The following is a 23,458-nucleotide window of genomic DNA, read 5'->3' as shown; positions in this document are numbered from 1 at the left end:
AACCGATTTGAACTTGTTATAGAATAGATCAGATGAGATACGGCAGAATAGTGGTAGGTGTCGGTGATGAATAATCGGAAGAGTGGGAAGCAACTAGAAGGGGTTTTATAGACAACCTAGGAGTATATCACCCTTCCTAGTGGTGAGAAAGAAGGGAAAGTCTCGCCCGAAAGCTGTGATACCTTCGCCGTGATACGTCCGAGTCGTGACCGCATGATCCATTCAGAGATGGTAATGTTACCTTGATGGACCGGATCACCGAAAAGTATCGAGAGACCAGTGGGTGACTATCAGTTCCGGTAAGTCGACATCAGTAGTTTACATCCCGTTAGATCATCTTCCTATGCGAGCGGTGGGTGAAGTTGGAAGAAGATCGCACTTGTCAGAATAGTCAGTAGTCAGTCTCACTTTTGGTTGTCGGTCATTAACGAAACTCGTAGCATTTCGTGGTTGTACACACTCCAGAATCATATGTACATAGATTCGAGATAGTCTTCTTCGTCCTCATCAGGAGGGATTTAGGACACAGTGTAGGGAGTATCAGGACACAGGAAGTGAGAGTTTTAATGGAGCATGACCTTCCAAGCTAAAGTATCATCAGCTCATTACCTCTCATGTGGGATATCACCTCCATTGTCCGTCCCGTATATATCAGACTCTACAAGATAGCGAGATGAGACTGTAGATGATAAAGAAGGGGATCAAAGTGATGATTTGCAGATGATAGTCATGCACCATGACTACTCATTCAAAAGGGAACTGGTTAAAGAGATTACACACAAGATATGACTCACTCTCTCGGACTTGACCAGGATTACAAACCCCCGTTACGGGTCCCAATGGGATCCCTTCGGCCTCTTCATACATACACAAACCGGTGTTGTAGAGCGCCATCTGACCACCCGGAGAGACCCACCAATTTTGTTGACGTGAGAGGGTGGTGTTCGGGGGATGTACCTGGACAATCAGCCTCAATCATCGTCCAAAAACCTATCCTCTCATGAACTACAAATATCACGATCTTTGACCTAGATCAATGGGGCTCGAGGTCCCGAAGGACCGAGGATGGTAAGGAAAGATTTGTATCCAACACATGATATACAAAGTGATGGATTCCAATTGAGTGAGATCCCAACAGAACGACATAATGAACAAAAGAGGTATATGTAAGAGGCGAAGACGCTGACACTCACATAAATCTGATCACCTCCGTATTGATACAGGTTCCCTGCGGTCAACACCCAAGTAGAATGACCATTAACAAACACATTCATCTGTTGTTCTTCTCCTGCAAAATCCCACTTCAATTGCCACTTGCTACTGGTAACGTTACATTCCACCGTTGAAACTCCTCCTCCCGGTGTGAGAGGAAGGGGGGCGGCGAGACATTTCCCATCAAGAACAGAGGATAGTCGGACGCCGTGAAATTTTCTAGAGGTAGGTCGTGCGAATACTGCGATAATGTTGATGACAAGGACGAGGAGGTACATGTTGGATCAAGAGCTCGTCAAGAAGGTTCTCGATGAAGACAGATTTATGTTCCGAAGTCAACTATCGATCGATCGCCGGAAATGAGAACGGAAAGCATAGCAGTTTCACAAGCGAGGTGATTCGGTGCCAGGATACTTATTGTTTCAGTTTTGATTCATGTGGTCCATTGTATACGAATTATGTGGGGATCTGTCTTTGTAGTGATCTGTCCTTCATCAAATGATGGCCGCCAGTCTCACCGGTCGATCGATCGCACACAATTCCGTGCGTCGAATTCTCCGAGGCGATGATTTGGTTACGGGATGTGAACGTCTTAGCAGGAAGTAGGACATTGATGCATGAAAGTGACTCATATGACGGTATCAAACACAATCTCCAATTATCTAGGCCTGTCCACCCTAACCTTGTGGGTCGCAGATGACTTTTGGGCTCACCTGCTACCTGCCGTGTTGGGAGCGAAATCGCTTAATGGGATCTGCTCTTACAAGTATTGAATTGAGACAATAAGATTTGCATGATGCTTATCATTAGAGCTATCTTGGTGGCCTTCTTCCTCTTCTGGAACTTACCAGGAGAGGGACTTTGACTCACTCTAATAACCGATACGTGCAGGAATCACAGTAGTTGGAGGATGAAGTATGATCACATGTGATCTTTTGGCTTATGCAACAGGAACACGCCTGGTAATATTTCGTGGTTTGTGGTTGCTCAGCCAATATTGAAGGATGGTTTCCCAACTCATCTCCACTCCGTAAGGATGTTTTAGCTCTGCTTTGACTGGCTCAAAGACGTTGTTACGACCTGTGAATGGGTCGTGACATTGGCGGAACTCATCCTTGAAAAATCTCGGCTCACATCTTCCTGATGGGAAATAGTCCCTCTCCTTTTGTTGTAATGGAAGCTTTTTAGATGGTAAAAAGAACGTTTCTCCAACTTGAGCCGTCGAGGATGTGCAGGTTGACCTATCTTGTTCTACCCGTTGGTAGATACATATATCTTCATTGACGTCCATGGTGGATCCTGCCTGTTCCACAGGAGTTTCTTGACTGGTTGAGGCAGGTACTCTTGGGTAACAAAGTCGCGAGCTGCTATCGGTCCATATTGGATCGCTGCCTCCGTTACGGGAGATTGGAGCAGACTGAATGCACCTGAATTGTCATGAGTTTGAGACTTGTAGTTGATTCCTCGTGACACATCATGGCCCATCGTTCCTATCGCATATCTACAAGTGGTCTGAAGAAGAAATTAAGTCTCAATCTCTCTAAGTGAGACCACATTGTAGCTTCCTACCATTCTTCAGGGGAGATGATACCTCCTGACTCCAGTCAACTTTACGTCTGGGTTTCAAGGCCTTAAGTTCAAGAAATTGTTTGATCTCTCTACCATCTTTTCCTTAAGACAATCTCTGCTTCTCAACCGTCTGAATGATAGTCACAGAGTGAAGCAAATCCTGAATACTAGTGGGTACTATAAAAGTCCCAAACTTCACAACGAGATGCATTATTTCTTCTCACAAAGAAATATAATGTGTCTAAGAACAATATGTATGATCTTTTCTTGAGAAATTTTTAGCTTGACCGTGATATTGGAGTCCCCTTTTGAGATTTTCCCTTTTCCACACGGTAAAATGCTTCCCTATCAACCATTATTCTCCACTTAGATGTGTATCTTCTGAATCAATAATGACATATTTGGAAGATTCAGGGTTACCTACACCCTTCATTTTTAACCCTACAAAATAAAGTGTAGGGTTTCCATCCAAGCACTCCCTCTCCTGAGCCTTACAACGAAGACATGTGGCAGAATTATGAACATACTGACATTTGTGTTTTTGAGATCTACAACGATCGCAAGAATGACCACTGGTTGTTCTAAACGTTGGCACGGTTGAATCATTGTTCTGATCAATACTTCCCGAAAGTGGTACGTAGAACGATGCACGCGTTTTATGATATCTCGTATCATAGGAATTATATGGAAACACGCCTACGGAATAGTTGGGTTGATTCGTATTATTGAACGATATGAACTCCGATCTGCCAGATGGACTGACTAAGCTTGCAGAATCATCAGTCATTTCAGCATTCAACTTATTCACAGGTTTGTCCGATCCTGATGGAAGTGAGAAAGACTGAGACGCTGATTGTTCGCACATCGATGAATCCTCTTCATCACCGAAGGGAGGGGTCGTCGCCGATGATTCCCGAGGTGTCAAACTGTTTGTAGCTTCTCCGGTCGGGGGAGGACATTTAGAAACCCCATCGTTACCATCTGAGCGAATGACGATATCCCAGTAAGATCTGCTAGGCATGATCGTTTGTTGACCGTCTATCATCTCGTTTTTGAATGCACTCTCAAATTAGGGTGGTAAATGCTTGAAAATTCAATGACGGGACAATCAGAATTATAAAAATGAGAAGATTGTTATCAGATGGAGAAGTGAAAGTGTGAGAATGAATAGGGATAGTAGAAAATGGGGAGTTCCACAATGGGTTGAAAGGATGATCGGAGTGTCAATCGTCTCTTCCGAATTTTCCAAATTTGGACATTTCAAAAAGGCCTTACTCTACTGTCAGGATCACGGTGTCACGACCAGTACTTATAGCGAGATCAACTCTCACTAGCAGAGTTAATGATGAGCCTTTTAGGACGGTTTATGATCGTGGGCTAGCTACCGGGTCATGACACTCAGGTTTCTCCCTGAAATCTCTCTCCTATTTCTTCCGCTCAATCACTACTTACGAATCCTGAAAGTTAGTATTGAAAAGGTCATAGATGTCGAGCTGAACCGTATGATGGTGCTTCATAACATGTTAGTCTCTCCATAGAATGAACAATATGTACGTCATATGTTCTCTCAATCAACAATAACATGCATTTACACTTATAAAAGATTCTCTCTTCCTCACCATGATCCTTGTCCGTTTCAGATACAATATTCACCTGGATGTGCAGCATATGTATCACAGGTGTGAGATGGAAGATATCCAACGTTTTTATCATGGATGGTCGCTTCTTGGTCTTCTTGCATATATTTCAGGATCACCACCAACACACCTTAGGCCTGAAGACGTACAACGAGTACAATCAGACCCCTCATTGTAGGAGCATCCAAGTTTCTTAGATTTACAAGTGTCACAAACATGGCGTGGTTTTGATCCCCGCTTTGAAACCTTTGGATGACCGTCCGGTCCGGAGCTTTCGGTAGTTTGTACGTCATATTTTGTGTCTGATGTAGGAGGTGAAACTGACCCATCGGGTAACATCCTGATTGAAGCTTTGTTAAATTTATCATTTTCAATGGAGAATCCAGAATTTGCTTGAGCAGATGAAGAGAAATGCCAAGAAGGTACAGGTAACTTTACACTACCAGCACTCTTCTCCACGTCCTCATCACTATCACCGTCAAGTTGGTCCTCCTCCTCTGATGAGGGAGACTCCTGTGCCTGCGATTTGGAAGTAGGTGGTTGTCCTGGTAATGACACCTCAGTCGGTTCTAGCGATGGAGATCTGGATCTGATCTGACAACGTGTCCCTTCTCCATGTGGGTCGGATGACACATTAGGAATTCCTCCTTCATCACCCGGTCTAAGTACACCATTCCAATAACTGCTCGACATAATAATTGGAAACTAATTTACTTGATATTCTATGGTCTCTCAATTGTGATTTCAGCTTGTGGTAGTATATTATTGAAAGTTTGCTCGGGGAATAACCAGGCTTATGACAAAGAGATTATTGTGTTGTTATGAAGAGGAAAAGAGAAAGTGTGAGAACAAAGTCATGGTAGGGATAGTTCAAAATGGGTGGGATGAAAGGATGATCGGGGTATCAATCGTCCCATTTGAATTTCCGAATTTGGACATGCCAGAAATGCCAAAAGACTGACCGTCCCTCCATATCTTCACCTAACAAAAATTGTTACGCAAAAATAACGTTCATTCGAAAAACAAGATTACATAGAAAGATCATTATCACCTACATACTTGGATTCTAAACTCGATAAACGACACCTTCGGCAAACATGACTTCGTTAGCATCGTGCATTTTCCCCACGGCCGCACGAGATTCCGAAGTTCCGAACATTTCTTCAGTCGATAATCCTTCGTTTATCAAAGGGATTAGATCGGTCAGATCTACTATACCTTCCGCTCCGAGTGAAGAAGAGAATACTTGATCGAGACGAGAACGGAAGAGTGTGAGTCTGAGATCAGTGTTTGTCCCATCTTGTTTTAATCTCTTTTGCTGCTCATACCAATGAAGATGGGAATGAAGATACTATTGCCATATATCACTGGTTGGGAAGCTGGGACGTTGGAATGAACCGATGATGATAGGAGAACGTTATGACTCACCTTTCTTGAGAGATCTCTACTGGGGCAGAAGGTTCACCATCTAAGATATTCTCTAAACCTTCCATATCAACATCATCTTCATCTCTTTCAATCTCTTTCTCTTTCTCTTTTCCTTTTCCTCCCTCACCATCTCTCCTTGCCTGTCTCTCTTCTCTCATCCTTGATTGATCGGCACCACCAATCCCTTGAGATTGTGTACCTTCAATCTCCTTCTCCTTGGCCCTGGCCCTTGTCACATCTTCATTTTCTTCCTCTTCGTCCGTCTCATCTTCTTCATCCTCCGGTCCAGCTAGACCAGTATTGAGCTTTCGACGTTTCTTTCTTTCCGCTTTGAGGACTTCTTTGAACAGAGCGAAACGAAGGATTTCTTCTGCTGCCATAGCATCTCTTTCGTCTACTTTAGGGGAGAGACGAGTTTTAGCGTGAGCTGTAGCGAGACGAATCAAGGTTTCCAGAGTACGTGCTGTGAGGGGAGAAGTCTGATTATGAGTATTCATTCGAAACCTCGTGTTCTTCCCATCGATCTGTGTCTCTTGGATGAAGAGATGTGTGCAAGATCCACTGTGAGAAAATCGGCAGAAGGGTGATAGATGTGTTTACATTTTAGCCGAAGAAAGAGAAAATGAAGAGGTTTGATGTCGACTCACCCTCTTTTGATTCCCTGCCAAATCATCATTCCTCAAACCTGAATAAACCCCAACTATCCAATCCGCCGCACCTTTAGTCAAAACTGGATGACACCTAGTTTTGGCATATTGAATATATTTCTTAACGAAAGCTATACTCAAAACTTCTTTCCTTTTGTTGACTCCTCTTCCACTACTAGTCGTAACACCACCATGTAATAAAGGATTAAACTTCTCGAAAACAGGTGTTTCCGTCACTCTACTTTCTTGTTCTTCTCCACCCACATCTAAATGTTGTTCCAGATTTTCCATTGCGGGAGTACCTTCTTCTACACCTGGTTGAAGATACCTATGCATCCTTAAAACGTGTTCTGAAATCATTCGATCTCTTTGTTCATCCGTATCGTCCGTAACAACGAACAACAAGTCGAAACGTGATAATAAAGAATCTGGTAAAGCGATATTTCGATGAGGATCTTTATGTACGTCGTATTGTCCATAAATAGGATTAGCAGCAGCTATCACACTACATCTTGCGTTTAAAGAAGTATGTATACCTGCTTTTGCTATTGTAACAGTTTGTTGTTCCATAACTTCGTGAATTGCCACTCTATCGACTTCTGACATTTTATCAAATTCGTCGATACAAACAACACCTCTATCGGCTAAAACCATAGCACCAGCTTCTAATCGACGTTCACCTGTATCTTTATCTGTAGTTACTGCCGCTGTTAAACCTACTCCGGAACTACCACGACCAGTTGTTGCTATGGCTAACGGAGCGGTGTTGAGTACGAAACGTAACATTTGAGATTTCGCGGTTGAAGGATCACCGACCATTAAAACGTTTATATCACCACGAATATGAGCACCATTTTTTAGATTCTTCTCTTCTCCTCCTAGTAAAAGTAAAAGAACGGCTTGTTTGATATAATCAGATCCATAGATGGAAGGAGCGAGTGATTGAGAAAGTAATTCGAAAATGTTACGTCTTTTGGAAAGTTTATTGATATTACGAATATCGGTATCGGTTAAAGGTGTTAATGCAATACCTCCTCCTTGTTTAGAGGAAAGGAGTATAACATTGTTGGCAATGATGGCAGTTTGGAAACCTCTTGAACCTTGTCCACCACCGGAAGATTTGTAAACTCCAACTAATTGAATCCTATCGCCAGGTTTACAACAATCCACCAAATCATCAGCGAGAACAACCTCTACTCCCCTTGGTAATTGACCAGCAGGAGCACGTTCAGGCATTTCTTGAATGTTTATAGTTTGATGATCTCTGAAAGTCGATAAACCGTATTCCATAATCAAGGGATTACCCTCTCCATCGTCTTGGGGTATGACAGTGGTAGATCCTGTCATGGTGGACGAAGGGGCTACGATGGTTGCGTCGTGGTATGAACGAGAATGGAATTTGTTCGTAGCAGTGCAGTAGTGAATGGACTTGAGCATCTTAGGTCGGACCAGAGAGCCTGTCCATTAGCTCTACCACATTCCTTCGACAAAGATGGTCGATAGTAGGATCATACTCGTATCTGTCATACAGGTTCAGAAGAGATTTGTCATGTGCAACTCACATCGAGTGACAATCCCTTCGAGCGAGACCATTTTGCCTATTTGGTGACTTCGAAGTGTCCGAGGATTACAGTGTTGTTGTCCAAACGATCCTCTCAGTCCGCAATAATCTATCATAAGTCAGGAGTACCCCCCTAAGTTTGAACGCCTGCTCACATTCATTCCCGGCAATTTTGTGTTTCAGAGGATCATGTAAAGCTTGAACCAATTGTAGCAAAGCAGCATCAAGTGCTGGGAGGTACGAAGTAGGTTGTAAGAGTAACCTAACTATCAGCTTAATCCCCAGTTGAGTACAGGTGGAAGCTGACCCGTCTGCATATGTCCTATCATAATCTCTCAAATCATCCAGATTGACGATAAGTCTGACTTGTTCGTTATCCAACATACGTTTTATACTCTCGCGATAGTTGTAATCCGCTTGTGTCTACCTATCAGCCAAATGGCCAATTGTCATGGTCCACGACGCAGGAAGAGGAAACCCACATCGTCATCGAGAAACTCTACAAATTGCCTGGCTCTATCTCGCATGAGATCATCAGCGAGTATCGGACCCGCATCTTGTGTGCTGAATTCTGCCATATTGAAGTACAACCTTGAGCTGTTCCCGATCTGTCAGAGTGGTCGAGTTGTGTTGTGGGTCAAAGAAAGTGAGAGAGAAGATGGGAGATGGAAATTGAGACGCGTCGAGGTTTGACGCGACGCGACTCTGAAATGAATCATGACGTGGGATATCAGGCTTTGAGGAATGATAAGGATACTTCCGTCCCTTCCCCCGAATTCCGGAGCCCCCGTTGTGCAAGTTTCTCGACTATTCGACGACACTTGTTCTTTTCTCTATCTCCTCTCTACAACAACCATCTCACATAGCATACCCCTACTATCTTTCGTTCTCACTGGACAGAGGAAGAACATAGACAACTACAATGTCCGACGTGAGCTCTACTTTATGTGGCACCGCACGTACCACTGACAACACAGGCCGCTAGCATCAAGGCAGAGGCCAACAAGGCTTTTGCCGCTAAAGATTACCCCACCGCTGTCAAGCTCTACTCTGACGCTATTGCTCTGGATCCAGACAGTCATGTACTCTACTCCAACCGATCAGCTGCCAAGTCAGGCTCGAAAGATTACCAAGGGGCTCTGGAAGATGCCGAAAAGGTGGGAATTTCTGCCCACATACAATCATCCACTGCTTCCAGTCCTGGTGCTTACCCACACCTCGCTCTGTCATTTGCCGCGCATCTTATGGGGTACATACGTTGGAAGAATGGAAGAAGTTTTGTTCTAAGACTCACGGACAAAATTCTCCTAGCTGACGCACAGTGCATACAACTCGCCCCTTCATTCGGTAAAGGTCACGCTCGTAAAGGTGCCGCTCTACACGGTCTACGACAATATCCAGAAGCAGTCATGGCATATGAAGCTGGTCTTCAAGCTGAACCTGAATCGGACGTTTGCAAAAAAGGATTGGCAGAGGTGAAAAAGGTCATGGATTCTGATGCTGAATCTCCATTCGGAGGGGCTGATTCGGCGTTTGGAAATATGTTCCGTGATCCTGGTTTGATGACCAAGTTGGAGAATAATCCCAAGACGAGGGAGTTCTTGAAAGATCCTAGCTTTGTGGCCAAAATCAAAATGTTACAGACGAGCACGAGACCGACGGATGTACAAGGGATGTTGGGAGATCCTAGGATGCTTACTGTTATGGGTGTTGCGATGGGAATTGATCTGGTAAGTGCCCAAGTGGCCTCCACTCCTTTTAATCTGTCTGATAGGTTAATGAGAAATTCTGAGAAGAATTTGTACGAGAGTGCCATTGGCTGAGATATCACAGGAAGCGTTTGAACGTCCAGAAGGGTCGAAAGAAATGCCTCCGGGATATAAATCCTCACCTTCAGAACCCACACCTTCATCCGCTTCCTCCTCCCGTCCTGCTCCATCTCCTCCTTCATCGGCACCCTCTTCAGCACCAAAGACTGCCGAACCTCCCAAAGCCCCAGAACCGGCCGAAGAAGAACCTATGGAAGTTGACGACTCACATGAAACAAAAGCGGAAGCGGAAGATCTGAAAGCAAAGGGTAATGCGGCGTACAAGGCCAGAAAGTTCGAAGAGGCTATCGAGCTGTATCAAAAGGCTTGGGAGATATATCCAAAGGATGTCACATTCCTCACCAACTTGAGCGGTGGGTGTGATATATCAATTCCCCCTCTTCCAAGTCTTCAGCGGGCAATTGCGAGTAAATTTGTACTGACGCACCAGCGGTGTACTTTGAACAGGGTGAGTATCAAAAATGTATCGAAACGTGTGAGAAAGCCGTAGACGAAGGACACGACCTTCGAGCGGATTATAAAACCTTCGCAAAGTGAGCACTATCCACATTATCGTCTTTCTTCAGCTGACTATCAGGGCTTACGGACGTATTGGGTCCGCTCATCAGAAACTCGGCGATTTGGTCAATGCCATTAAATTCTATCAAAAGTCTTTGACCGAGCATCGTACACCGGACGTGTTGACCAAATTGCGAGAAGCGGAGAAGGCCAAATTGGAGGCAGATCGACAAGCTTATATTGATCCTGTCAAAGCCGAAGCAGCGAGAGAAGAGGGTAACACGGCTTTCAAGGTTAGTTTTCGGTTCTCGATCTCAATCAGTCCGTCTTCACTCTATTTTCCTGTATCCCATCCCTCAGCAGCGCGAATGTAGTAAGTCAGAAATTCAACGCTGACGAACAGGCTGGGGATTTCGCAGCCGCCGTCAAGCATTACACAGAAGCGATCAAACGAGCGCCGTGAGTGATTCCGTTCATACATTCTATATCTTTTGAATGTATTCCACAACCACGGCCGGAACCTCACAACCACCGACGGATCTTCGAACTTCGACTGACGATCAGAACCGACCCCAGAGGATATACCAACAGAGCTGCGGCGTATACAAAACTTCTTGCTTTACCCGAAGCACTCAAAGACTCTGACGAAGCTATCAGGAACGATCCTACATTCATCAAAGCTTACATCCGCAAAGCGCTCGTGCAACAGGGTATGAAGGATAACACGAAAGCTTTGGAGACTTTACAAAAGGCAATGGATGCGGATGTTGAGAAGAAGGTGAGTTATCGGTTTTCGGGAATCGTTTTGCATCTTTCATGTCGTCCCTGCCTTTCTCACCATACTTGATCAATCGGACACATTCGTGGACGTGCGTCTATGGTCACAAAGGCTACGACATCAAGTGTTCGCGTATGGAGTGTACCGGTGCTGACTACCCAGCACACACGAGAACTAGAAACCACGATGATGAAAGTGATGAACGAACTTGAAAGTGAGCGTGCGACCGAGACAGACGAGCAAACGTATCAGAGAGCAATGAGGGATCCGGAAGTGCAGGAGATCATGAGTGAGTGGGGTCACTGTTTTCAGCAGATTTATCATTTATCCTCATCCCGATGCTTCTCTCTTAGTCTTCTCAGTCTTCTCCCTCTATCCTCGAGAGAAAAATCACTCGTTTTCGACTCTTTCATCCCTATCTTCCCCTCCAGTCATCCCTTCAGCATCCAATCCATCCACTTGTCGTCTGGTTTCACTCACCTTCCTTAATCATGAAATACCTAGGGACAGAACTGTGCAATCAGGGCAAGATACGAGACTGATCTTCAGGCGACCCCGTCATGAGACAAATCTTAGCGGACAGTCAACAAGACCCGAAGGCATTGATGGATCATATGAAGAATCCTCTTGTGAGTTTGTCCCTTGGTATCTTTCCGCAATCCTCTGTCGTCCTCCTCTACCTTTTGATCGGGTTCCTTCCCTTCTTTTCCCTCTCTACAGAGCGACATTTTCCATCCTACCATCCTTACCCCCTTTACCTTCTCGCCCACCCTTGCCCCTCTGCCTACGTCCCTTCCCCATCCCATCCACTTCCCCTTTGTATCTTACCCCCCACCCAAAGTACATTCGATCGTCTGCTTCCCGCGGTTAATCTGGTTCTGTCCATCGGAACGGGGTCCGGAAACTGATAACAGATCGCACAAAAGATCCAGAAATTGGTGACTGCGGGAATCATCAAAACTCGTTAAGACTTACCAATCTCAATTTCAATTCCAATCTCAATCTCAACGGATCACGACCAATATCAGTATCAGAAACATAAGAATTGGTGTTAGAGGGGATTTAATGGAAGTGTGCATGCATAAACATGATTTCATCTTTTCACTCTTTTTATCTTTTAGTCTTTTCATCTCGTCTCTACACTTTATCCTCAAACGCATAACCCCCTAGATGCTCTCTTTAGGTTTCCGTACAATTCAGCGTTTCATTCCACTCGTGCTCAGTAATTTACTTGAGACCTCCATCCCACTTAAAATCGTCTTACACTTGAAACTGTATCCACTTACACTCTCGTATCTCTTGTCGTTACTAAACATTTGTCGTCGCTAAACATTTGTTCCACATCATGTTAGTCCCATTCATCATGTTTATTCTCATTGTTCTACCTTTTAGAGTTATACTCGTATCCCATCACTTTTCGTTACGTACCAGTAACGAAGGACTCATGTTTCTCGCAATTTACATACAGTACGATTAAGTTAGATGAAAATATGATTTGAAACGTGAAAAAAAAGATATTGCATTCAAAACTTTGTTAAATGAATGAAACTTTTTCGATAATCACCAACCAATCCTTTCTGTTTCTGTTCATTCCTTTCCATTCCTTTCCTTTCCTTTTCTTTACTCTTTCCCATCACTATCTGATCAACAGATAGGATTATGCACATCTTAGATCTATCCAGTGGAAATTGGGAAGATCACTTAGGTCCACTGATTATACATTTGATGACGGGCTATATATCAGTTCATCATACTCATCTCCCTTTTGCCCGTGATCGATATCAACCCGGTGATTTAAATCGAACAAATAACATGTGTCTTTGAGTGGGGATTATGACCCCGGGTTCTGAGCGAAAGATGTATAACATCAAAGTTCACTATTCAAAAGGGGGGAAGAAAAAGACCAAGATTTAAAAACATGGTATGTTTGATAAGTTCAACCATAACGGAAAGAAGATGATAAGATGACAAAAGGGAGAAATAACTTAAACGTCTACATAATTTTTCATAGAAGATTTGAAGAGAGGAGGAGAGAGAGAAGAATCGAGAACTGTTTTATTGAGAAGATGAAGAGGGGAAAGAGAAATATTGAGAAGATGAACAGAGAAAGAGAAGAATAGAGGGAAAGAGAAAAAAAAGTCAAAAGAAAAGAAAAAGAAAACCCACGTTACCCTCTGGATCTTTACCTGCTCTAGTAGTTTCAAAAGCCTTCTTAGCATCTTCAAACTCATATCTCTGAGTGACCAATTCTGATAAATCTATCAAACCTCTTGCCACTAGAGAAATCGCCAAAGGATAATCATGTGCTCCATAACGGAATGAACCTAGTACACGAAGTTGTTTAGCTATTATTTGAAACATTGGTACTGCGGATGTATCTGATGGTGACATTCCAACTTGAACGAAAGTCCCACTGTGGGTGAGTTGACAATTCTTGGACGTTCATTATACCCTTCTTCTTTTCAAAACAGCCCGCCATGGAGAAATAGGAGTTGGTGATGGTATGTGCCGGATGAAGGTGGGGATGAGTGACGATGGAGATGAGAGTGGTTGAAAGAGATGTGTGGGTTTATATTGCTGTTGAGACATGATTCGGGTTACATGAGATGAAATTGGTAAAAGAAAAACACAGGACGACGAAAGAAGAAAAGAAAAGAAGGGGTTATCGTCCTGGTCCTGGGTTTCGAGGGGTGACGATGTATCCCGTGGTAAGAAAATGTGGGACAGTGAAGGATGACGAAAGAATATCTACGATGCTGAAGTACGGTAGTGGATGAAATGACGATAACAACTATCAGACAAGTTGAATATTCAAATTGATATTAGACAAAAACAAAACCCACGAAGGTTTCAAAATATGTAATCCCATTCCAACACAAGCATCCGCTCCAGAAGCTTCAATCACGAGATCTATTGATCCATCACCCATATAAGGGATTTGTAGTTGAGATTTTATAGTTTCAGTCACACGAGCGTAGTATTTGTCTGGAAGTTCGTTTGGTTCTTTTGCCGGCTGGGTGTTCAGCGTGTCACCGAAATTATTACGACATTATCATTGAGAGGAAAGATCAGTGGAAACCCGATTAGGCTTGTATCTCCCACGAAGGACTCGTAAAATTCGTATACTCTAAGAAGGGATGCTCGGATTGCGCGAGATGTTTGATATTCGCGTTAGAGAAGTGTATTGCAAAGAATGTGACAGAGGAGACTGTCATGTGGAAGAGAGAAAAGAACAGGAGGGGGAGATGCTGGGTAAGTACTTAGATGGGTAGAGGAGATTGAAAGATGGTAAAGACCACGGCAAAATCCACTTACAGGTAAAAAGGTATCCGTAGCAAAAGTCTTTTTAGCAAATTCCAACCTTTTCTCAGCAATATCGACAGCTACCACCCGTCTAGCTCCTAAAGCTTTCGCGACGGCCATCGATAAAAGACCAACGGGACCAGCACCATATACCACCACACTTTGGTCTGAACGGCATTGTCCCAAAGTTGACACGGCGTGACAAGCGACGGAAAGTGGTTCCATCATTGCACCTTGTTCGAAAGATACAGTGGAGGGGAGAGGGTGGCACATATCTGCGGGTAGGGCGTCTGGGCGTTAGTGGGTACGTAGGAATGGCGGGATGTGGTTTGGGGTGAGTAATGACCTGAAGCTGGAGTTGTCTGTGGAAGCACAGAGGAGTAAATGGGGAAGAGAAGAAGGGAAAGGGATGGAGTTGGGAGGGGTATATGGAGAGAATAGGGAAGGTCAGTTTAGGGGACCGGAATGAACTCACAATACCTGGCCAAAGTGCCAAAAGTGTAAGGTGGTGTAGCTGCGAATACCATATTAGGGCATAGCTAGGATGAGCTACATTCAAATGTCGACCAGAAGTAACTCCTCTCCTAGCAGTGACCAATCCGAAGCTTATCGTCACCGAGGTGCTTGTCGAGGGGAGAGGGGGTATATCCCACCTGTCAGGGGTGTGATATGTCGACCTTTGTGAAGGCATTCCACAGTTATGGACGGTTTGTCAAATGAGTAAGGGTGGGGGAAGAAGCCGAGAGGGAAGAGAAAGAGAAGAAGAGAATGAGATGGAGAAAGAGCAAGAGAAAGCGAGAGCAGTCAGAAAGAAAATCAAACCCCCAACTCACCTCGTACAATCCGACTTTACAAACCTCACAAACCCTACAAACTTGTCCAGGTTCCAAAGCCACCCTATCACCAACTTTGACTTTCCCAACTTTATCCGCTTTAGGTCCTAGTTTGACGATTACACCACTGGATTCGTGGCCCAAACACATGGGTTTGTCGAGTACGAACGTTCCTATCTTCCCGTGAAGGCTGGGGAGTCAGTGGTGGTCGTTGAACTGTTGTTTTATAGGTCTTGGAAGAACATGGTAGGGAAAGTGATGGAAAGAATCATGAAGTGAGTGGGCTGGGTGGGTGGGTGAGTATGTTGATGAAAAGACTCATAAAGTGGGTAAGGTCGGTGAGGACGGTGATGGTGATGGTATGACTTATAGAATGAGTAGGATAGGTGTTCGAGAGCCACTACGAGAGAAGGAATGACAGGAGTGAGTATTCGACAGCCAGTGATTCAAGAGAGGTCGGCTGGAATGGGCAACAGGTATTTAAGAAAGAATGGGCGACGATCTTTCGACACTAAAAGAAGAAGTGTGAAAGATGTGAAAAAGAAGAGTAAACGCCGAGAATAGTAGAAATGAACGACTTACAGATAATGAACATCACTCCCACAAATACCCGTTTTTTCAACTTGTACCAAAACTTGATCATCGACCAGTTGAGGGATAGGACGCTATGTGTGAGTTTATCATTCCATCATGTGTACCAGGCCAAGGGGTGATTCTTTTCACTCTATTTGGAGCTCTTATGGCTTATGGTTTATGGGTTTGGGAGCGATACGAATATATGGGGTGAGGGATGGTTGAGTGGGTGAGAGTAAAGGAAGGTTTTGATTTGTCCATAAGTGGTAAATTAGGTAGGGGATAGGGAAGGGAGGTAGTAACTACATCTTCCATTCAAAGGGTCATTGGTCCTTTAGATTGGTAGATGAGAAATGGGAGATGGTGTATGGTGTGTGGTTTATGGGGGGAACGGTAGACCACTCAAAGAAACGAAGATCTTTCTCCAACACTCCACAAAAAAACGTGAAAAAATCCAATAAGAACGAGTTCGACATAATGTATGATATATGGTAATCAAGTCAGAAGACTAGACACAGGAGAATAATAATGTGACAATTAAGAAATCCAAGATCCAAGATCAGAGATCAGAAAAAGTAACAGGGATAAGAGACAAATATAAACATAAAAACCAAAAAAGTAAAAGTAAAAGTAAAAGTAAAAGTAAAAGTAAAAGTAAAAGTAAAAGTAAAAGGAAAAGGAAAAGTAAAAAGTATAACTTACATTCTCAAATTTCACATCTTGTATACCATGTAAGACGAAACTTGGATTATCTTGTTTCATCTTAGTATTTGTATACTCTGTCATTATTGTTTACTTCAAAAATGAATGATATCCTATTCTTACCACTGTCCTTCACGGTGGTGAAGATATGATTTTGTCGATAGGTAACTTATATCTTGTTCGTGGATTTAGACTATGAGGATGTGTATGGGTCTAGAGATGTTTTATATAAAACGCTGAATAGAAGATAGAGAAAGACGTTTGGTAGAAGATAGAGAAAGACGTTTGGTAGAAGATAGAAGAAGGAGTAGAACACGTTGTAGACTGCAGGCTGACGGGTGATTGAGATCCCGGTTTATCGGTCCGATAGCCCGGAATCATCCCGGAGTCGTTTCTCCTCTTTCTCACCTCAGAGACCTTGATGGGTGGGATATGAAACATGGGACATGCACAGTGAGACTTTGGCTCGGATGAAATGACAAAGGAAGTGATACTCTACATGCCAGGTGAGCCAGAGAAGAGGGAATACCCAGTTGGCCACAGTGGTCGTTACGTGGTCTCAAGAATGTGATGGTGGGACGGGAAGCACAACTTGTCATATCCCCGCTATTTACTGTTTGCCAAGTGGACAAACCCACACATATACCCAACAACACAGAGACGACTATACTATACCATGCATCATACCAAAGACATCTACCCGGTCGGCCCTTGACCATTCACCTCTTGCTTCACCCCTACTCCCACAGACGTAAAAGACCCATACTAATGTCAAAACGGCTGTATTCTAGCCAACGACGCACCTGTAACGTGGGAACCGAATCATTCATCGAGTCGGACAAGACGCGGCGGACGCAACAGACACATAGTGACAATCAAAGATCGTGGAGATACAACGAGATAGTGGAGAGAGCAGAGATGCAAGAGGTAAGAGAGATAGCAAAGAGATGCAGGAGGCGGATGGAGATAGAGAAGAGACAGTAAAGATGGGTAGGAGCGGTAGAGATGGGTAGAGAGCAAGAAACGAGAAGAGAGGACGGAATGGTTATCACAAGTGAATCAAGCATCAGCAACTAGACTCCAACTACAAACACACACTTACCCACTGGCAAACCTATACGTCAGCATCCTTCCAACTAAAACTTGGCAACAGCGACAGGTACAAAAATGACGAAGTATCCAAGACTCACCACCATGAACTCCGCAACGTCTCAACCCAATGAACGATCAACTTTAATCTCAACCTCGGGGAACGGATCGGTAAAAGTCTAGCTTTTTCGTATTCGTCTATAGGCATGACCTGTGCGTCAGTATGTAGTCTCGTACATCTCACATTCCTCCGGTTTTCAACGCTTGAACACAACTATCAACAGCTTAGTTGGCACAATCTCTTCATACGAGCACCCGACATGAATACAGGGACCGTGAAGGTCAGTTTGACCGTAAAGATGGAAGACAATCAAAGAAAACTGTCAGATCAAAGGGGGGTTTAAACAGAGGTAAGAGCCGAAGTTGACTGTCAAGAAGCCCTTTAAGAATACAACAACCCACCAAAGCCATCCAATACGAAAATTCACTAGGATCATCCGGCATACTACCATACGTATGATTCAACCTCTGCAACAACCAAGGAGCGCTACCAGATTTCAACTGATCTATAAAACCCGTACAGAGGAGCATATATTGATGTGTCGTCTTGTCCCTTTCTTCCGGACCATGAGCTGGAAACGATGTGGGCATTGATTGATTGGGGAACATGGCAGGGTGGGGTTGGTGAAATTGATTGGGTTGAGGTTGGTTTACGGGGCCGGATGATATTGGAGGTGGAGTGGATGAAGTGTGACCGGGACCAGGGAACAATTGATTGGAAGTGGTTGATATTTGCGATGCGGATTGACCAGGGGCCGAGGTTTGGGGGGATGGTGATGGTTGAGATGAATGAGAGGTTGTCGGAGCAGCGGAATGAGGTTGGGAGACTGCTAAAAGTTCCAGACGGGCTTCTTCTTCAGGTGAGATGTCTTCGATTCTACAGTTTAGCGTCTTATCCAGAATATCTACATGGAACACAAATCAGGTTCTGGCTGAAAACATCACGACCGGTCATATCAAAGCCGCAGGCCACTCCGAAGGGAAGATGTGACAGAAGGGGGTCAAGTGGGATATGGCGGTGTATCTTGAGGATTGGCACCACCCAGCGAGCTATGAGATGGATTGAAGGATGCTTTCAACGAAATGAGAAAAAGAGCCAGAGAGTGAATCTTTTAGAGTCGTCAAAGACAACGGGTGGACGCTCACTTTTCAATCCTTCCCACCGTATACCCGTCCAAAGTTCCCTTCTCTAGCAACTTGAACCTATGCGTGCCAACAGTCTCCACCATACTCCTTCCATCCGGCAACATCTGGACGCTGTTAATCTCCAACATAGTACCATACTCCATCACGCCCTGCATCCCACTATCTGGGCCGCCTCGAGCAGGGAGGACCATACCGAATCGCGGCGAGGAGGATTCGATGCATCTGATGATCAGTGGTCGTGTGTGTGACAATGGTTGATCATGTCCTGAGTGGAATTCACGATAGAGCACGCCAGGCTGATAGCATGAGGGCAAACGTAAAGGCAGAAATGAGGCGAGCAACCGGCCAGCGGGTCGCCTGCGCTGAACGGATTTTTGAACGTGTAAATGAAGAAAGCAGACAAATGAGTTGACGTCTGTTACGACGAGCTGTACATGGTGTGAAAAGAGACACAAGTGTGGCAGCGGAGAACGGGATCCAAAAGTGGAGGAGGTGATGGAAGACGGAAACACAGTAACCACACTCACCGCCGGATCATGAGCCTATACCGAGGTTCAAACACATGCAAGATCGTCGGCATACCAGGAAACGCAAGAGTGCAGACGAAGATAGGCGTGTCGAGTCTGGCATCACGTTCATCCCTCTCGATAGCAGCTTGTCGGTCGGCGTATTCGGTGGGGAAAGCCGTGCGAACTGCGGTCAGAGAGGTTCAGATAGTAGTCAGAGGAAGGCGAATCCTTGAAGCCAGCTCCTTTGAGAAACTGCCCGAATGATGGCGAATTTCAAGAAGCTGACGAGTAAGAGACAGAAAGAGGAGCGGAGGAGAGGGAGAGGAGAAGAGGAAGGAGAGAGCACGGGAAGATTGATGTGGGCAAGTGAAGACGGGAAGCAGAAGGTAAGAAACAAAGTGCGTAAACCCAGACAGAGACCGAAATGGTGGTATCAGGGGGAGATATTGCCATGATCAAGAGGAGGCGACGGACAGGGAAGGACAAAGTCTAGAACGAGCTTGACGTTTTAGAAAGAAACGAGTGGAAAGCCCACTCACTAACGGTCAACAATACCCTATTGACGAACTGGTCTTGAAAAAAAGCCAAAGACGGTAGATCTTGTCTGCACAAAGGGCATCGAGGAGAATGGTCCAATGACCTAGAGAGACATTTCGAGCAGAATGACTGTATGTCAGCATGATATTCTCCTCCATTGGTCGACTGGATATGGGCCGACGATCGGAGAGCATGAACGAAACGAAAGGTTGAATGAGAAATGGTATCGAAGCAGGGAGAGTCACGCAGCGGCGTCAAGAATGGGCCAAAAGATGCCTCATGTCTGGTTGGGCAGGGTGTTCAGGAGACGAGTCCGAAAGATATTTTCCGGCAGAGGAGACTCGCGGGATAACTTTCAGATGAACAGATGAAGAGACATCTTCCTCTGCGATATGCCGCGTAGATTGAATGAAAGAGATTGTCAGCTTGAGGGTATGGGGAGGTGGCAGGGAATGTGGGGACAAGGAGCAATGACAGAGAGACAGGCCCACTCACATGCTGACAAGGCGTCGTCACAGGATCATACAGCAACATTGCGCAGACATCGCACTCCAGCATCCCCATCAAATCCTTTGAGAACTTCCATTCTTGCTGTTCGACAACATGTTGAAAACTCCCCTCACTCTGATCTTCTCGATTGGAAGTCACAATGGAATCTTCGACTTCTTCGAGATGTTGACGAGGTCTTTTAGACGAGCTTCGATCTCCGGTTTCTCGGTCAGTGTCCCATCTACCTCTTCTACTCGTTGAGCTAGATTCTCCTCTGCTCGCTTTTCTTCGCATTTCCACGCTTGTTTTTTTTTTTTTCGTAGTCCCGCCTCGATAGTCGACATTTCCTTCAGTGCCCGACAGATTCGGTTTCGATTTGGGAGGGGATTGGCTTAGTAGACGAGGGTGAGACCCCGTCAATGAAGCGCCTCTAGCTCTTGAAGCCGATCGAGTGGTAAGATGCGCTGCTTGTCGGGGTGGGGAAACTCCTGTAGTCTTGGACGAGTGTTGGCGTAAACGACGTGCACTGGACTCGGATGGGGATACTTCATGGTTCGATACTGGGTCCTTGTCTTTTCGTGGAGCAGACTCCAGGTCATCCCCCAGGTCCATGCCCTTCATCTCATCCTCCACCAAACGTATTATCTTGTCCACCGAAACATCCAACAAACTATAACTCCCCTCTTCAATTTTGACACTGGTTGAGTAAGAAGGTGGATCCGGTCTGGGGGGATAATATGTGACTCCTCCATGTATTCTTTCAGTTGCTCCATGTCCGGTAGACGATCCGTATACACCGAAAGGAGTATGAGAAGCGGGGCCAGATGTGCTAGATATAACTGCTGCCGGTTCAGAATCGAGGGGATCCGGTTGGAACATTAATGACACATCCACATCGGAAGATACCACCGCGGAGGGAGAATACCTTTTACATGTTGGGATGGGACACATGACCCCTGCCCATAGAGATAACCGCTGTTGATGTTGTCTTTGTTGGGCAGCAAACATGTCGTGTGGCGCTCCAGAGGCCGGTAACAGGGGAGGTGGAGGGGGTATGTGAGTATGGGAAGAGGAGATTGTGTGGCCGCATGGGAGAGTAATGGGATGGTGTAGGGGTTGTGGGTTAGCAGGCGGACAGAAAGGGCTGTAGGTGAGTTTTCTTTCCAACGTGTTGTCCGGTACTGGTCGGCTAGGTGACCAGAAGATGACGAGTGAAAAAGGTCATAATTCGGCAGCTCCCGATATTCTGCCTCGTAGAGATCCATGAGCAATGAGTCTGGCAAAGAAAGGCAGAGAGGACTAAGGGTACGGTTTTCGGTTGCAAAATCAATTCTGTCACGGAAAAGGTAAGAACGATCGACAGATGCGTGCCGGGGGGGAATGATCGAAAAGCTTCAAAGTGACTCACCATGTCAAAATCTTTCGTAAACTTTCGACGAGATCTTTCCGTTTCTTTTCATCTCCATCGACATGATCAGTTACCCCAACATCACCCAGCATTCCCATCTCTTCTCGGTTCCCCGCTTCGTCTCTCGATACACCCTCACTTGATTGAGAAACGTTGATATCAATCATCCCCAAACTATCCGAGACGCCATGTTCGTTCGACTGTGCTCGGGCGCCTCCGCTCGTACCAACCGATCCTCGCCTGTCTTTGTCACCCAATATCGACCCACTTTGACTGTGTATCGAGCCCCTCGGGAGGAGATCTCGTATCCTGGGTGGGGAATCCATACCGACTTCGACCACATTTTCGGCAGTTCCTGCATTCCCCGTTCGTCCCCGTTGGGCAGCAAGCAGCTCTTGAGATACCGCTCGTCTCAGGGGACGTGATTGGGGGAAGGATGTAATTTTTGAGGGCCCGGCCTCGCGAGGTGGATTCAAAGCGTGATCGGACATCGGGCTCAACTTATGAGATGAGTTTTCGATTTGTGACACGGCCGGTGGCGCAGGATGATGAGGGGTGGCTTGATGAGCTGGGATTGACTGGGTGGGACCGCCCGGATCATCTACGGTTTGACCAGGATGAGTGGGAGGGGATCGAGTGGGAGATCTACGTCTTCTCCTTCCTGCCAAAGGTTGTGTAAAACCGCCTATGCCTTCGTCTTCGGATAACCATCGATGTTCGTCTCCCGCCCTAGATGATAAATGTCGTCTTCGAAAGTGAGTGGGAACGTTGGGAGTGTGTCGCCATGCACGGGGTGAGATGAGACCGGGAGTGGTGGGTGCTGTGGATTGAGATGAAGACGACGAAGTGGAGGTTGAAGAAATCATGGATCGGGAGGTTGGGAAAGGTAGAGAGGTAGATGAGTGAGATGTGTGCATGATGGCAGAGCTTTCTAAAGCAGGGCCAGAGGGATCGGGAGAGAAAGGATTGACGATAGTGTTGGGGGGATCGGAGTGGGTGGTGTTTGAAGGTGTAGGAGGGATGAGGGTGGAAGAGTGTCTAGGGTGAAAAGGTAGATCGGGAGGTGAAGGAGGAGAGTAGGGCGGTGGGGAAGGAGAAGAAGAAGAAGACATGAATGTAAATGTACGATGATATGATTGTCGAAGAGATGAAAAGCAAGTAGTTGATAGATGTAAGATGAAGTTACGATCTCGGTAAAACGATGTAAGCAGTAGTGAATCATAGATCACGGCCGTCGATCGGGTGCCAAGAGTTGGAAGGGGGGTAAAGATCAGACGTTTAAAAGCAAGAAAGCAGCGCAGAGAGCAAAGTAGGACGGGCTGTGTGGATGGTGGAAGAGGGGAAGATCGGGCGGCGATGATCGGAAGATGAGGTGAGACGGGGAGGGGGAGGTGAGGGGGGAGAGGGAGGATTATTAGGATTAATTGTTTGTTGGGAATGAGTCTTGGGTGATGAAGAGGGTGGTAAGAGACGGGGAAGAGAGTTTCGATATATCTATACAAGGGAGAGAATGGAAGAGGAGGGATATAATGTTAGAATGGGGGGTGAGGAAGGGAAAGATGGATATTGTTAAAGAGACGAGTTGGGCCAAGATCGGAATGACGCACTTCTTTATCCCTACCTAACTACCTGGAATCGTCACTCTGCCAA

The 23,458-nt window shown here is 45.4% G+C and overlaps 6 protein-coding genes across 6 annotated transcripts; all 6 read right to left on the bottom strand.

The window, feature by feature from the left end:
* Positions 1-605: 605 nt before the first annotated feature.
* On the bottom strand, positions 606-1,490 carry TREMEDRAFT_61443 (uncharacterized protein; the record flags this gene model as incomplete). Its single annotated transcript, XM_007003591.1, has 3 exons — positions 606-658; positions 795-957; positions 1,194-1,490. The coding sequence occupies 3 exons, from the start codon at positions 1,488-1,490 to the stop codon at positions 606-608; spliced, it is 513 nt and encodes a 170-aa protein (XP_007003653.1).
* Positions 1,491-2,152: 662 nt separating this feature from the next.
* TREMEDRAFT_61442 (uncharacterized protein) lies at positions 2,153-3,826 on the bottom strand (the record flags this gene model as incomplete). Its single annotated transcript, XM_007003590.1, has 4 exons — positions 2,153-2,639; positions 3,070-3,146; positions 3,313-3,477; positions 3,545-3,826. 4 exons carry the CDS (start codon positions 3,824-3,826, stop codon positions 2,153-2,155), a joined length of 1,011 nt encoding a protein of 336 aa, XP_007003652.1.
* A 434-nt stretch (positions 3,827-4,260) lies between these two features.
* TREMEDRAFT_61441 (uncharacterized protein) lies at positions 4,261-5,111 on the bottom strand (the record flags this gene model as incomplete). Its single annotated transcript, XM_007003589.1, has 3 exons — positions 4,261-4,434; positions 4,549-4,555; positions 4,744-5,111. The coding sequence occupies 3 exons, from the start codon at positions 5,109-5,111 to the stop codon at positions 4,261-4,263; spliced, it is 549 nt and encodes a 182-aa protein (XP_007003651.1).
* A 373-nt stretch (positions 5,112-5,484) lies between these two features.
* On the bottom strand, positions 5,485-8,632 carry TREMEDRAFT_28916 (uncharacterized protein; the record flags this gene model as incomplete). The annotated part of the gene is made up of 7 exons (XM_007003169.1): positions 5,485-5,695; positions 5,847-6,325; positions 6,494-7,950; positions 8,056-8,163; positions 8,210-8,316; positions 8,362-8,477; positions 8,537-8,632. 7 exons carry the CDS (start codon positions 8,630-8,632, stop codon positions 5,485-5,487), a joined length of 2,574 nt encoding a protein of 857 aa, XP_007003231.1.
* Positions 8,633-12,856: 4,224 nt separating this feature from the next.
* On the bottom strand, positions 12,857-16,843 carry TREMEDRAFT_73604 (uncharacterized protein; the record flags this gene model as incomplete). Its single annotated transcript, XM_007003729.1, has 9 exons — positions 16,694-16,843; positions 16,571-16,645; positions 15,878-15,960; positions 15,296-15,485; positions 14,938-15,001; positions 14,475-14,752; positions 14,003-14,172; positions 13,326-13,572; positions 12,857-12,892 (listed from the first exon to the last, which is right to left on the bottom strand). The coding sequence occupies exons 2-9, from the start codon at positions 16,628-16,630 to the stop codon at positions 12,857-12,859; spliced, it is 1,128 nt and encodes a 375-aa protein (XP_007003791.1). The 5' UTR covers positions 16,631-16,645; positions 16,694-16,843.
* Positions 16,844-17,756: 913 nt separating this feature from the next.
* Positions 17,757-20,490, bottom strand: TREMEDRAFT_21645 (uncharacterized protein; the record flags this gene model as incomplete). Its single annotated transcript, XM_007003115.2, has 7 exons — positions 17,757-17,870; positions 18,122-18,265; positions 18,548-18,596; positions 18,866-19,087; positions 19,393-19,558; positions 19,914-20,040; positions 20,407-20,490. Coding segments are annotated over 7 exons (906 nt in total), but the record flags the coding sequence as incomplete, so codon positions are not given.
* Between the last annotated feature and the right edge of the window lie 2,968 nt (positions 20,491-23,458).

The sequence above is a fragment of the Tremella mesenterica genome (assembly GCF_000271645.1).
Source record: "Tremella mesenterica DSM 1558 unplaced genomic scaffold TREMEscaffold_3, whole genome shotgun sequence".
Lineage (NCBI taxonomy): Eukaryota > Fungi > Basidiomycota > Tremellomycetes > Tremellales > Tremellaceae > Tremella > Tremella mesenterica.
The sequence above is the reverse complement of the archived record's forward strand: the minus strand, read 5'-3'. Positions and strand labels throughout refer to the sequence as shown.